Below are 15114 nucleotides of genomic sequence, written 5' to 3' on the forward strand. Positions count from 1 at the left end.
GGAGTTATTTTAGCACACAGTCTGTCCTCCCTTTTGGCATCTTTTGTTAGTATTTCATCGTTTCTGCAGCTGTAAATTTACAACAGACTGGTGCTGCTTCTCTCTCCCTCTTGTAAGCTACCTACCGATAAGCCTGCTCCAAGGGAGAACTGTAGCTGTACTACATTAGAGAAATGATCAGCTACTCTCTTTGTTTGGCCTTCCAGACACCAAACCTCCTTCCTGTATTGGAAATCCTTAAAAATGAGATCTTACAAACTGATACCTTGAAGCAAATCACCACCACTAACAGCTTGAATTGGGTTGGTTGAATTTACATTGTTTTCTTGGCACTAAATTTTTATGGTCCTTTCATTTCTCTGTTTTGCTATACCCCTAACAAGGTACAGAGTTTGAAGATTATGTGTGGTCTTTGACCCTTTTTACAGCTGCTCAGTTGTTAATGGTTTGTTAGTGACTCCTTGATAAGGCTGTAAATCCTGTGGTTTAAGCAGGAGAAAAAAATCCTCGTTTTGCCTTTACTTGACCAAATCAAGACCTTAGGATTTGGTCAGAAATTCAGTGGCTTTACCACGTATTTCCTGTGGTTTCATCAGCTAGTGTGGGATGGTGTTGCAGTCCTGAATGTACATCTGCATGATTTCTAGGGCAACCTGATTTCGAAGATGAGCAGCAGTGTCTTTGCTGCGGCTCTTCAGTGAAGCGTTGGGCTGCCTGAACTGCCTAAACTGCAGAATAGAGCCTGGGCAGGTGGCAGCGTGCTCTGTGGGACAGGAGAGGCTTGGCGGTTATGAAGAGAGAAGGCACCAAAGCAGCATGTTGTTTGCGGGATGTGTAGGGAGAGGGAGCTTTGTAGGGGGAAGGGTGCTTGGCTGGAATTGGGTATGAGTGGATGTACCCTGTGTATTGCTCCCCTAGCAGTTAATTTGTGTTCATTGGCTTCCTGTGATGTTGCAGAAGCCTTGTGTAAAGACAACCAAGCAAAACCCAACCTGTTTTTTAAACTTCATGAGAGACTCATTTCATATGGGGTGGCCACTGGTGTCATGTACAAGTGAATTCCTGCCCCTATTGAGAGGGACTCGATTTGAACTACTGGGGAGCTGTTGAAAAGCTGAGGTCTCAGAAACTGTACTGGACTTGAATGAAATGTCTTCTCTTCCTGTCCAAAATGAAAGTATAATAAAAAACTCCCTTTGAATTAGAATTGCTCTTCCTCAGCTTTTCAACTGAAATTCCTTAACTATGCCAACCAGTAGTACCTACATACAACTGTTTTGTGAAATAGCTTTGTAAATTGTCCTTCAGCCTAGAAAACAGCAGTGGTGCAGAGATGCTGTTTGCATGTTTTCTGTTGTTTTGTGGAATGCTTTTGATTTTTTTTTTTGTGCAACAGTGATGCATGAAATAATTGTGTAAGACAGTTCATGTACTACCCCAGCTCCTCACAACTGAAGAGTAAATAACAGAATGGGACTTCATTTCCCTTGTGGAATTAATTCAGATTCCAAAACTGAGAGGTTTTGATGCTCATCTGTGTCAAAGTTACTCTCCTTTCCTGATGTTTAGGTATTTTCTATTGCTAAACCAAAATAAATAAATGAGGTGTTTGAGCCATTTAGCTTTAGATGGTTTATATTCCCCAGCGCTTGCTTCAAGCCTCCTGGTATGAAATGTACTTTGCTTTTGTGCAGTAGTGAGTAGTCCTTATAAGGAACTTCTCTACTGGATCAGTTCAACTGCATGCGAACGCAACCACTTTGGGGCTTTCTGCTTCTCCTCTTCTGGGAGGATTCTTTTTTTCTCTCTGAATTCTCTGCTCACTTAAGAGTGTGCTTGGTTATACCTGCAACAGGCAAGTGTGAGGGTGACAACTGTGAAATTGGTTGATTATGATCAATGGAGATAGGATTTTTTTCTTTTAATGCTGAAATGAGTTTGTTTAGTAGATTCTTGGTTCCCTCCTATTTTTAAAACAAAATATCTATTAACAGAATCTATGTTTAGAATAATGTAGGTTTTCTCTTTTGAGCAAAGCTTGTGTCAGTGTTTATTTTGAAAATAATTCAATCAACATTATAGCAGTGACTTTCAACCTTTTTGTCACCCATGGCCCTATTTTAGTAAGAATAAAAAAATCACAACTACCTGAAGTTTTTCCAATTGTGTGCTGTAATACATTGTTTTTTACTATTACAGAAGAAAACTTACCGAAACAAGTTGATGATTTGGGAAGTCAATTTACAGAGATTTTCATTAAACAGCAAGAAAATGTCACACTCTTGTTGACTCTTGTGGAGGTGAGTAACAGTATTATACTTGGAATACTGAGGGATATGTAGTGCTGTAAAGGGAGGTTATCTTAATGGTTAAAGCTATGTTTTTACCTTACTGGTGAAGCCTATGTCAAATGTGAGGTATTCTTAGACACAGTGAATGTGGGTTTGGAGGTGAGTCAAGACTATGACCTGGATGAATGCCATTAGTGCAGCTTTTAAGACAGGATAATATTGAAAGGGTTTTAGATATTTGATTAGAAACAGTAAAAATTATTGGTCCACGAACAGCAACTGTTGTCACTCATAGAAGGATAACTTTTCAGATTACCATTAAATGATAATGAGATAGTAATGGCTGTTGAGATGCACTTCAAATAGAAAGAGTGACCGCTTTCCATCAGCATGATGTGTTTAACTCATTTTCCTGTGGTTTTATTCTCAAGGACTGCTTCTTTATTTTCAACTGCTAAAAATTTTATTTCCAAACTAAGAATATGATTGTGCTAGAGAAAGAAAAACATGAATCTTTTTTCTTTTTTTTTTCTCTTCAGTCCATCTTCAGTAAAAATGTGATGTTGTTCTCTTCCCGTAGGAAACTTAAGTCATGCTTTCAGCAGTATTAAACATTTGTCAATATATGTGAGGCTTAATCCCTTGAATGCTGAATTTTAGCCTCAGTAGATGGAAATGCAAATCAGGAGCACAGTTTTGTAGGCTATGATTAGTGAGTTAGTGAAATTATTTTTCTGAAACTTCAGTTTGTGGCTGACAGTCCTATAAAACTATTTTGTGAGGTGAAAGGTTGGCTTATAAACATACTCCTGAGATTAATAAATGCAATACATGCTTTAGGAAAATCCAAGATATACTTGATTGATGTATCTGTTACAAGTTAGACTAGGATCTACTCTGCAGCAGGGTGCTGTTGATTTTATTGATCCAAATCTGAGATCTGCCAGTTCAAAACAGCAAGCATCTGTCCTAAAGATAGGTGAAACCTGTACGTGGAGCTGCATGGCTGTTGGCACTAGCTTGGTGTGCAGTTGCACACACAAGTGTCATTTGATAAAAATGTATATAGCATTGTGCAGAACTGGAAGCTTGCAGTGAGTTTTTTTAAGTTGTGTTCTTTTTTCTCTGCTGATGCCATAGTTCAGCATCCTCTTTGCTAGCAATATCAAGCCATTCAGAGTTTGTCCTGTACAAGAGTCAGTTTTAGAAAAAGCTTTATAAACCATCTAGCCTGTTTGATGAGGCAGTTAGAAAATTGATTAGCTACGACCTCTCTCTTGCAAGAGTGGAGAAGTTTACCTTGACCAGTAGCTGAGGTAGGTAGGGTGCTGAGGAGAGGATGACATGCACTCAGTTTTCACTTGTAACCAGAAACAGGGTTAAAATAAGACTGCTTGTCCAAATAAATGATCAGCTGGCTTACTTGCAGGTGATGCTTTAAAACCAGCGGGGTTGGAAGTACAGAAAGCTCTGTGAGGTGACTCAGTTGAGATGTGGGTCCAGACACCAGCTGTTGAATGAGTTTGAGCTGACTCGGGGAGCCCAAAGGTTTGTTGTGCTTGGTCAAGTCTGTCCATGGACTCAGTTCCTGAGTTTTTTTCTTGCTGACAAGACCCACTTTAAACAGAGAAGCTGCTGTTACTGTTTGGGAATAGGAAGAAGATATAAAAAGGCTTGCTGTTCTTTCCCTCTTGGATTTATGAGTAATGTGGGAGGATTGGACTGACTGGTGTTTAGAAAGAAGAAATACCTAGGAAACCTACCCCCAGAGGAGAGGGAGGAAAGGAAATGGCTGGGAGTCCATGTTGCTGATGGTAGACTAGAAAGAACCACAGAACAGGATAGTGTTTTGACTTGCTGGCTGTGTGCTGTAATAGGATGGATGAAAAAAGTGACAGATTAAATTCTTTGGTGTCTATTCATAACTGACATCTAGAAGAGAAAGGTGAATACTGAGGAATTTATTAATGTACTTTTTCTCCATCTTTGCAGGAATTCGATTTCCATGTTCGCTGGCCTGGAGTGAAACTACTTACATCCCTCTTAAAGCAGCAAGGAACTCAAGTGCAGCAGATAATTCTTGTCAGCCCTATGGGTAAGCAGCCAAGTTTATTGCTGATAAACTTGAAGCTGGAAGCTTAGCAAACATCATAGCAGAGGGCTAGAGGAGTGCTGATCAAGGTGTTTTAAAGACCTCTAGCATGAAAAAGCTGCACCTTTTTTACACTCTTCTTTTTTAATGCATTTCCTACAGGTGTTTCCAGACTCATGGATTTATTAGCAGACTCTAGGGAGGTTATACGAAATGATGTAAGTACAGAACAAAGGCAGTTTATCCTCTGAATAAATAGTAGCTGTCAATTGAATTGCTTAGTACTTGTGCAGAATTTGGATTAAGTTAAACCAATGCACGTGATAAAATCATTGTGGATGCTAATTGGGAATATTTCATTCCTCAGTTGAGCTGGGTGGCTTTTTGGATGTCTTACCACAATTCACATACACAGTAACAGTTTGCTTTTGTTATTTAATGCAAACATTGACCCTTGTGTAGGGTTTTCCTAGTATGTTAGCTGATCTTCCTCTTGGCCTTTTGTCAGGTTCGCTTCAGTTCTTCCTCGTTACTCATCAGATGTCAGAATGGTCTAATTACTGCAGAAGAGATGATGTGCTTTACAAGTTCCCTCTTTCTTTTGAATAGCCACGTCGCATCCTTTTTAACAGTACTGTGCTTCTATGTTGAAGTGCAGTGAGGCATGAAGGAGCTATCGTGTGGTGTCCATGGTGGGTTCTGTTAGATGTGCCGAATTGCAGGGCATGCAGTTCTGTCCTGTGATTCTGGCTGAGGATTATGTTGCTGATTTAGCATCCTTTTAAGAGCTGTGACTTGTGAAAAGCAAGGTAGTTCTAGTAAAACTAAGTTTTAATTTCTTCTCTCTCCCACCTGTTAAGGGAGTCTTGTTGTTACAGCAATTGACAAAAAGTAATGCAGCCATACAGAAGATTGTTGCCTTTGAAAATGCCTTTGAGAGACTTCTGGATATCATAACAGAAGAAGGAAACAGTGATGGAGGTACAGAAAAGTCTATGACTTAGTCTTGTACTTCTGTACAAACTATTAGGTGACAATGTTTACAGGCTGACGTGAGTATGTAAGTGGAGCTAGGTCAGTGGATAGAAGGATCAAAACAAACACCCTGGTTGTAACAAATCAAGCAAAAAGAGATTGAGCAAGTAGGCAGGGTTTCAAGATCTTTGAAAACTAGTCTTGAGATAGTTAAAACATCAGTTAATTTGTCTGCGCATGTGTGCATGAGTGTGTATGTTCCTGTTTGGCTTAGGTCTGTGGATGTCTATAGTTCGAATGGCAGTGTCAGATATGTGTATGCTGCATTTGTCACAGAGTTAAGCATCTGCATTCCTCCTGCAAGAACCTTGAATGCTAGGAGTGGCTGGGGATAACAGCTTGCTGAGTTTCCCCAGCTGCAGTAATAACTTCAGTTTCCTGGTCAGCTCCTTGCTAAATCATTTACCTGTTGTGGGGGGAAAGGATATAAAAATGAGCAAAAATGATGCAGCACTTAAGTGCTCTTTTACCACCAGTCGTAGTTTGCTACAGGATCTGTTTCAGTAACAAGACAGGTTGCTGCTCCATGACCTTTCTGTGGGTTGCAGGAGCAGTTAATGCTTCTTTCCCAGCTCAATTATTCTAGGTATGTTGGCATGGAAGGATTAAGCAAACCTTTGATTCAAAGCTGCTATTTTTAGGCAGTTAATAATTTTAGGAGACTTGGTATATAAATTCCCAAGTGCTTCCCCCCTGCTTGCGTGTCCATTCCTCCTGCCTGCAGCCCTGCTGAGGGCTGCATTGCTAGCGGTGGCTCTGTAGCAGGAGTGGGAAGGGGGAATGTGTCAGCGGGTCTCTGTTCTATCACTCCCCAGTCTGGCACTGCCTGTGTGTTTTCGGAAGTGCAAGGAGTAAGTCTTTATCCTTTCTGTCGAGTCTGGATTTGGAGGCATCCCAGCAGTACTAGAAGCGGCGTGCCTTTATTTGTGTTATCTTCTGGACAGAGTTGTCTGAGGGTTTTCTCTTCACAGAGTACATAGTTGATGAGCATCTGTAGTGCTTTTTCAGTACAGCTAAAATCTGAGGGCAAAAAAAAAAGCTGTTGCAACTCCAGTGAGTTGAGTTTGAATTGGCTCATTGTAAGGGCTATTTCTAAGAATTGTTTCTCCACCAAAATAACCCAGAAAGAAGCTGTGAAATGAGTTGAAGATGTAGCCAGCAATTAAAGAGAATGAATGTGTAAGCCAGTAAGTATTGCTGCATTTGAATCACAATGCAGTTCAAGAGAAACTTCATTTTAGTGCTTAAGTAGACAGTGTAGCCTGACTCTGAAATATGTATGCTTCAAGACACAAAGTGATTGTGAGTCTTTGTTTGAAGTTCTTCCCATTCCTACCCATTAACTCATACAAACTGTATTTGCTTTGGAAATAATGTTTTTGCTTCAGACATGTGGAAGAAAGACAACTATGGTTTCCTTGGAAATATGCTGGATCAACATCGATATATTTAATTTAGAGTGACCTTTGATTATTTTTTCACACGTGAGGTTCACAGTGCTTGATCCAAATCTAATGTTTGTTAAGAATGAAGAGTTCAGAAGTGTGTGCTCTCTTCCATCTGGAACAGCCTTAGTGCATGGAGGAGCTAGTTAGTTTTCTGTGTCATCTTTTGACTGATATTTTGATCTTTTTTTTTTATCTCACCAGGAATAGTAGTGGAAGACTGCCTCCTCTTATTACAAAACTTGTTGAAGAATAATAATTCAAATCAGAATTTCTTCAAAGAAGGTTCATACATTCAGCGTATGAAGCCTTGGTTTGAAGTTGGAGATGACAACTGCGGGTGGTCTGCACAGAAAGTAACTAATCTTCACCTAATGCTGCAGGTAAAACAATTCATCTAACTCCTAAGCACTGTTGGCAGTGCTTTTTCAGCTCTCTTGCAATGAAGAGTAAGTGTAATGTAACAGTTAACTGCGAAATCCATGTGTTGTCTAGCTCAGAATTGGCTACCAACATTCATGAGATGTACTGCTTTCAGCACAAATACTATTGCCGAATTGTGAATTTGTAACGGCTGGCGTATCGCATAACTTCAGTTTGTGAAACTTAAGATGTAACAGTGATTTGAGTGAAATACATAATCAGGGGTGTTCTGTACAAAGAATCCTCCTGTATGAATCCATGTATGGCTGTGGTGCATTAACAGAGTTCCAGTAGCTGCTTTCACTATGGGTTCATAGTTATTGATTGTTGGACATCTTACCTTCTACTCATCTCTCCAAAAAAACTGAAATAAAGTTTTCCTGTTCTGTGCACTTTGTGTGGAAACTGAACATTAATGATGAAGGTAGTTTCTCACTCTCTGATATGTAGTTCTGACAAATGGTGAGCCAAATAATAGATTAGTTACAGCTTGAGTTCTCATCACTTAGTTGCAATGTTTGCAATGAAGTCAGATATTTGAAGATTTTGGCGGTTTTCACTTGAACTTAAAATCAAATGGCCATATGTAGTAACGAGATGAACATGCTGTTTAATTGTTGTCTTCTATTTCCATTTTTAGGAGCAATTCTGTTTCATGGCTAAACTTCAAATGGGCAAATTTTGTTTGCATTTCAGAAGGTCTCAGGCTCTCTTCACATAGAAACGTTTATTTTTTCTAGCTTGTGCGGGTACTTGTGTCTCCCACAAATCCTCCCGGTGCTACCAGCAGTTGTCAGAAGGCAATGTTTCACTGTGGGTTGTTACAGCAGCTCTGCACAATCCTGATGGCAACTGGAGTTCCTGCTGATATCCTGACAGAAGTAAGAGGGAGCAAGTAGATGTAGGGATGGGGGCAACTAAATGGGTGAAAGCAGGAGTCTACAGGGATAACTGGTTGCTGTAGAGACCAACTGCAATTAAAGTACTTGCTAAGAAAGTAGCAAGAAAGGTGCAAGAGATGTCAGCTTCCTGTGTGGGCAACAGAAATGTAAGGTAGCTTTTTACGTTATATTCTGCAACCAGGAAGTATTCAGATTTGTTTTTCTGTTGGATTTCAGCATACCCCAGGGTGGCTGAACTGATTCATGTTTTTCCCTGTTTTAGGGGTGTGGTTTTTTTGTTGTTGTTCTCTTTTGAGAGAGTCTTAGAAGTATTCTGACTTGGCAGGTTTCCAATGATGAGGGATTTCTAGCTTCTAGAAAGCCCTGTCAGCAGTGTAGGATGAGGTATTCATTCCTTGATAAAATGATATGCTTAGATTGAGTGTAGACTGGTTCCTTTGGCATGGCGTCCATTCCAGTGCTTTTATCTCTTAAAAGGTTTCACCTTTCAACTTTAAAATGTGCACTTTAACTGGCTGTCATAGCAAAACTGATCTGACATAGAAAATTAAATTGGAGGTAACTAGGTATGACAGAGCTGTCTGAGATTTCTGTCCCTTAACCTTTGCTCAGCATGCTTCACAGCTGTTAGTTGTTTGGATTTAAATTGAAATGGTTTTATTGAATAAATCTCTATGCTGAGACCTGGTATGAGTTGTCAGGGTGATCTTGAATAATTTTGAGTGATCTAGATGGTAATTATGGCTCACATTTAATTAACTGTCCATTTAATTTTTTTCTCTGTCTTTTCTGTAGACTATTAATACTGTATCAGAGGTCATTCGAGGATGCCAGATGAATCAAGACTACTTTGCCTCTGTAAATGCACCTTCTAATCCACCAAGGTAGAGGAAGAAAAGTGTTTAACTGTGTTAGGTAATGATGTATTGGTATGGGCAATGGCAGTCTAATCCAAAGGATTGTTTAAATTCAGAGTTTGGAATTAGGATGCAGAGCAACAGCTTCAAGTTCACGTTGGGTGTATTAGATATAGCATGGAGGTGTCGGGTGTGTTTCCACAGAGATGAGGCCTAGAACTGATTTTATTTGTTGTGTGGTACCTGAAAAGCAAATGGGTAGTAGTTGAGAAAATCCCAGATTGGGACAAGCTGCCAGTGTCAGCCAGAGGACAGTCTGCAAAAGGATTTACAGGCTAGGAAAATAGGCAGGTAATTGATATTTACTCAGACTGGGGAATAGCAGGTGTTAGCTTAATGAGATCTTAATCTCAACATTTGAATATGAGGGTGAGGGTAGAAAAAGAGCATTCTGTATTACAAGTTGCTGGTGGCTTTATGAGGCATCTTCTATGGTATCACTGAAGCTATCAGGGAGTAGCAGGGGACTCAATGGGAAATGAAAATATTGTGGAGGAACACTAGCTCGCTGCAGTCATGTATAATGAATCTACTGGTTTGTGTTTTAAATAACTGAAAAACTTTGGAATTAAAATCAAAGGTTTTACAAAAGTGTTTGAAATGTAATAGATGGAGTAGGCAAAAGTCTGTTTGCTTACCTGGAGAACATGCTCCAGATAGTGTATCTGCAGTTGTCTTCATTCACAGCTTTGTCCTAATGGTTTTCCTTGTTTCTTTCCAAACAGGCCTGCAATTGTCGTGCTTCTGATGTCCATGGTAAATGAGAGGCAGCCTTTTGTGCTGCGTTGTGCCGTTCTCTACTGTTTCCAGTGCTTTTTATACAAAAACCAAAAAGGACAAGGAGAAATTGTTTCAACGCTTCTGCCATCTACTATTGACGGTACACAAAGCTAACGTCTCTGCAGTGAATTGTAAACTAGCACAAATGTTTACTGCATCAACTGATGTTTTTTCCAAAATTATTTACCTGCCATTAAGTGTGATCCAAGCAAGATGATTTGGCTTATGACTTCTCTAAAACTTCACTAGTTTCATTTTTTTGGGTTTTAACTGTATGTTGCTGTCTTAAATATTTTGCCGGTTTTGTGGCTTGTTTTAATCTCACTTATACCTCTTGGCCGTTCTGGTAGCGACAGGTAACTCTGTCTCAGCTGGCCAGCTGCTCTGTGGGGGCCTCTTTTCCACGGACTCTCTCTCAAACTGGTGTGCTGCTGTGGCCCTGGCCCACGCGTTACAGGAAAACGCCACTTTGAAAGAACAGCTCCTGAGAGTTCAGCTGGCAACAAGCATCGGCAACCCACCAGTGTCGCTGCTGCAGCAGTGCACCAACATCCTCTCGCAGGTACGGCACCAACTGCCCCCCTGCTTTGGGTTAAAACTCCGGGAATCCAGGAACAATGCTGCTGTTGTGCAGGTGCATCTCAGGAAGACATGAGTGCTAGCTTAATGAGGACAAGGATTTTGCAGATGTTTTTAAGCTTTACTTAAAGCACTCTATGCTTCAGGGGGAAGAGAAAAGCAAGAAATCTTGCTTTTTTATCAGTGATTGCTGCTTGATGTTGTCTGGAGGTAGGCAGAGGGTCCTAAAGCATCTAGACCTTAAACTTGGTTTAAGAGGCAAGGCAAACTGGCAGGATCCCCAGTCACATTTTGTTTCTGAAGTGGTGCCTGGTTAGTATTTAACCTGTAACTGCTAACTTGAAACATCTTGAAAATACCAGGCTCTCATGTATTGATTGTTGTTGGTTTTGCTATTCAAAGCTAAAAGCTTTTTTGAACTTCTTCAACATGTTAACACATGGCTTAGCAAATGAGAAGTGAGTGGACTTCATCTCCTAGCCTGTGCTTCTTTGTGACATTTGCTTCTGTTACGCATGCTTTTTTCCCAAATGGTTGTAATAATAATGAGCTGGTTAACTCTGGCAGCAATTAGACTTCCCTGCAACTGCGAATAATGGCAGAATGCTGGAATTTTGTATTAGTTCATGTGACTTTTAAAATCTGTCTTACCTGAAAATAGACAGTACTCCTTTTTATCTGTTGCCTGGCATTTTTGTCTAAGGTAAATTACTGAGTCAGTAAAACTGCCTGTGGCTCTTTAGCCTTAAATGACCCAAGGGACTCAAACTTGGGGGGGATGTTTCTGAAATGTGTTCCATTCAAGGTTCTCAAGTAATGTGTATATAACTTGCAGGGTGATAAGATCGACAGACGGGTATGTATGTTTTGGCACAGCTTCGGCATTTTCTTGCCAAAAGCAGGCCTTTTCCTATTGTCTTGGGTTTTGCTGGGGAGGTTTTCTTTAACTGCTTTTTGACGTGTTTCCACTTACAGCTTTGTGTTGCAGTTGGGTTTGGGTTTTTTCCTAGCATAACAAGCTCTTTCTGTGTCTCCAGGGGATTCTCTGGGGGTGTTCCACAAAACTATGGGATAAAGATCTTGGGTAGCACGGGTGCTTTCTTTCCAGTGGGGCGAACTCATTCACCGTCTGTTCACCTAACAGATGCACTTTCTTGTAAGAAAAATTAAAACTGTTAGAAATGCTGTTTTCTTAGACGGGCCTGTAGCAAACAGCTGGTACAATCTGAAGTGGGAACATGCTGCTGATTTTCTGACTGCTAAAAGAAAAACCTTCTGGCCACTTTCTACATTCTTAACAGCAGAAGCTTTAACCTTGGAGCTACTAGTTGTGAATAACAGGGATCTCATTACTAGCAAATGACCCCTGGAGCAAGTTGTTTGACTTTCAGGCTGTGTTACATAAAGCACTGCTAAGTTGGTTATTGGCATCCAAAAAAACAATTTTGAAACATAGCTGCTGTGGAATTGTCTGCTTTATTTACCACATTTATCACAGTTGTCCTGGGAGGTGGGGTTGTGTTGTTACCAGTCCTGAATTGTAGAACACCAGCCATGCAGAGCTGTCATCTATCACAGTAGGCATTATGCTATGTCTAGAAAATAGCCGTGTGGGTTTTTTTTAGATGGTGTTTTGGACTGTGTGGAAATCCTTAGGCAGAACATGTTAATTTGACCTCAGAATAGCATGTGGTGCTTGAGAATAGATGTGGTTTGTGACTGCTTCCAGCAGATGACTCTAAATGCTGGGTCATACAAGCAAAAGTAACTTTGTATTTCTGACAAGATAAGCAACCCTTCTATCAGTGTTGTCTTAAGAAGCACAAGGTGTGCCAGTGTGCTGTAGGGCAAGACTGCTAGTTACAGTGGTTATTTCCAGCATGTGACCTGGCTAGTAGTGTTGGGACCGTAAGAACCTGTATTTATGAATGTGAATAAGTGGAAAAGGGTTTCTAGTGTTGCTTTTTTGTTGTTTTTGAAGAAAGCACTTATTTTTGTTCAGTGAGGGGAGAATTGACTTGATCTTTTGACAAATTTTGGCATGACTGATGTCTTTGTGCACATAATGGGTGTCATAGCCATTTTGTCAGTAATTACTTAGTCTGAACTTTTTAACTTCCTTGGACTGATTCTGGTCACTCCAAGTAACTTTTGTCTATCCCAGAAGGGTGAAAGCAGCATTGCATGGGTGGTTACTGGGGGATTAAATGCAGACTGTCAGCAATTAAACTGGTTAAGTGTAGCAAAGTCTGGCATTTGTAGAAATAGGAGTTTGGTGGAGGTGGTTAAGCCAAGTGGCCTGTTCTCTGGTTTGATAGAGGCTTTACCAGTGAGCACAGGGAGGGGCACAGCTCTCCCCCTAGAGTGGAAGGACTGGGGCAAGGGTATTCCAGGAAGTTTTGAAATAGTCTGAGGTTTGAAGAGCAATGAGTGGGGAAAAAGGGCAGTTTTTCTGTTGCGTAATGGTAGTTGCAGGTTGAGAGCACGCTTCAAGTGTGGAGGATGGATGCTCCATGCATCCAGTGGATGCAGAACACTCACTCCATCCTTCAGTGCTGCTGCGTTAGGGTCATGTTTCCTGGAAGGGGTTTCTGGGGCAGGTTAAGTCACACAGTTGGCATTGTCATGAGGCTGTTAATGCATCTAATTTGGAAGTAATTTGGGCAGAACTGGTGCTTTTACAGCACTCTCGTGGTGAAGCAGTGTATAGCCAGTGTGATTTCCAGGGTCCGTTTCAACTGAAGTGACCCTGTAGATCTGTGAGATGGCAGTGAGGAAGCAAATCATCTGTCTAGAGGCAAGACGGGCCTGCGTGTTCTGCAGGTTCTTCAGCTAAGCTGCTTGACAAGACAGTACTATGGTAGTTCACTACACTAGTGTCATGTGGCAGATTTTCTGTATGAGCTTGTAAGACCTATGATTTGTCACCTTGTGTCTTAATTCATGCTTCACCTGAAGACTGGAGTGAGAACACAGTTCTTAGCCTTACCTAGTGGATAATAAAAAGTGGTGAGACAGCTCTTTGGGCATCCTGTCTTGCCTTTGTAGGTAAACCTCCTATATGCTAGTGAATATCTCTTAAATGTGTCTTGTCATTAGACTGTCTTTGAAATAAATGACACCTCATGAGCAGAGATCTGGAGGTGTTGTGTTGCATGCAAGTCATTCAGCTAATTACCAAGTGCAAGCTGGGTAGGGGAGATGCACAATGGTGATGGGGGAAAAAAGCTAAATGAGCCAGTGCAGGGGAAAGGAGAGGGCAAGAGGAGAAGTTTGCAACTCGCAGTGAGGTCTGGGTCATTGGAAACCAGTTGTGGCCTTCGGCTAGAAGGGTGGCAGCAAGGAAGATAATCTATGTGTTAATGCAGCAGCACGACAGGGTCACAACAAGGCTGCAGACAAACCTATAGCAAAGAGTAAACTGATTGCTAGTAGGGTATGTAGTACTCACTGTGAAATACAACAGGTGGGCGCTGTGGGGTTGGTGGTGGTGGCTGTGTTCTCTGCTCTGGCATCATTCACTTGGGTCTCAGGAAGTAATGATGATAATAATAAAAAAGGGCCAGATGCTTCCTCTCCTATGCGTGCGGCATTAGGGATGGCAACCACAGCCTCGGTATCTGTAATCTGTGTTCTCCTCCTCTAAGGAGGTCATTTCATCTTAGTGGTGATGATGTACTGCAGTCAATCACAGCACCTCAGAAGGAAGTCCTTGAAGGCAGTCTCTTCAGAGCTTGGTATTTTCTTTGAGTTGCTAAGACTCAATTCCTGCCTGTCTTGTGGTCCATGGTGGCAGTGGGGTAGCTGGGAGCCTGCTACAGAAGAACTTTTCACCAGACTGCTGCTCACTGGCTGTTTTGATGGGCAAACTGGCTTATTCAAAGACACTGGGGGGCTTCCCCCACCCCCCTAATGCTTAGCTAAAGTTAAAAACAACACTGTCTTGAGCTCCAAAGCATAGGGATTATCAGAGGAAAGAATGGAAGTTCAGTGTTTCAAGTGCAGATAACTGTCTCAAGCACAGACTTTCTTTGTTATTGATGGATACTTCTCTCTTTTGCCACTGTCTTGATCCCTGTGACCACTTGTTCCAGTGTATTTTCTTGCCCTTTCTGAAGATATTCCAGCAGTTCTGTATGCCTCATCTTGGCTTTAAGACTTGACTTTATCTTCCAGTTACTTTACCCAATTTATTAGGTGCTTGTGTGAAGCTTAGTTTTCCATGCAGGGAACGCTGTTCTTGGTTGCCTTCTGAATGTTGACTATTGGAAGAGATGTATGCCTGTCTTAACGCTGCTGTGCCCACAATATCTGCAGCAAAGACAAGGGGGACAGAAATGAGAAGTCAGTTTGCACGTGAAGACTAATTTTCCCTGGTTAACAAAAACAAATACTGCAGTTAGCATTCCTCTTATGGCTTTATGTGCATATTGTCTGAACCAAAAGTCACTCCAGTATTATCCTTCTTTACTTAGAAGATAATATTAGGAACACATAGCTTTTTTTTTAGTCAGCAGGGGAAGTCTTAGTGATGCATCTCTTCTTATAGGGAATCCTTACTTGACTTAATTTACACCTTGTTCCTTCTTTACAGGGGTTGTGTGTGTGTTCCTTCATGTTACCCTAGTATTAATTATAAATGCAGAACTA

At 41.1% G+C, this 15114-nt stretch overlaps 1 protein-coding gene across 7 annotated transcripts in view; it reads left to right on the forward strand.

Moving 5' to 3' along the window:
- Positions 1 to 15114, forward strand: part of USO1 (USO1 vesicle transport factor) — a 37257-nt gene that overhangs the window by 10606 nt on the left and 11537 nt on the right. For 2 of the 7 annotated variants that reach the window (XM_074866997.1, XM_074867001.1), the window contains 10 exons: positions 2200 to 2300; positions 4284 to 4386; positions 4546 to 4601; positions 5244 to 5364; positions 7068 to 7246; positions 8027 to 8167; positions 8984 to 9072; positions 9831 to 9985; positions 10236 to 10447; positions 11300 to 11320. In XM_074866997.1, coding sequence (XP_074723098.1) covers positions 2200 to 2300; positions 4284 to 4386; positions 4546 to 4601; positions 5244 to 5364; positions 7068 to 7246; positions 8027 to 8167; positions 8984 to 9072; positions 9831 to 9985; positions 10236 to 10447; positions 11300 to 11320 — 1178 coding nt within the window. Of the gene's footprint in view, positions 1 to 279; positions 303 to 2199; positions 2301 to 3745; positions 3840 to 4283; positions 4387 to 4545; positions 4602 to 5243; positions 5365 to 7067; positions 7247 to 8026; positions 8168 to 8983; positions 9073 to 9830; positions 9986 to 10235; positions 10448 to 11299; positions 11321 to 15114 lie in introns of those variants that run through there. The other 5 variants (XM_074867002.1, XM_074866998.1, XM_074867003.1 and 2 more) reach the window with 5 other exon arrangements.

The sequence above is a fragment of the Strix uralensis genome, chromosome 4 (assembly GCF_047716275.1).
Source record: "Strix uralensis isolate ZFMK-TIS-50842 chromosome 4, bStrUra1, whole genome shotgun sequence".
Classification (NCBI taxonomy): domain Eukaryota; kingdom Metazoa; phylum Chordata; class Aves; order Strigiformes; family Strigidae; genus Strix; species Strix uralensis.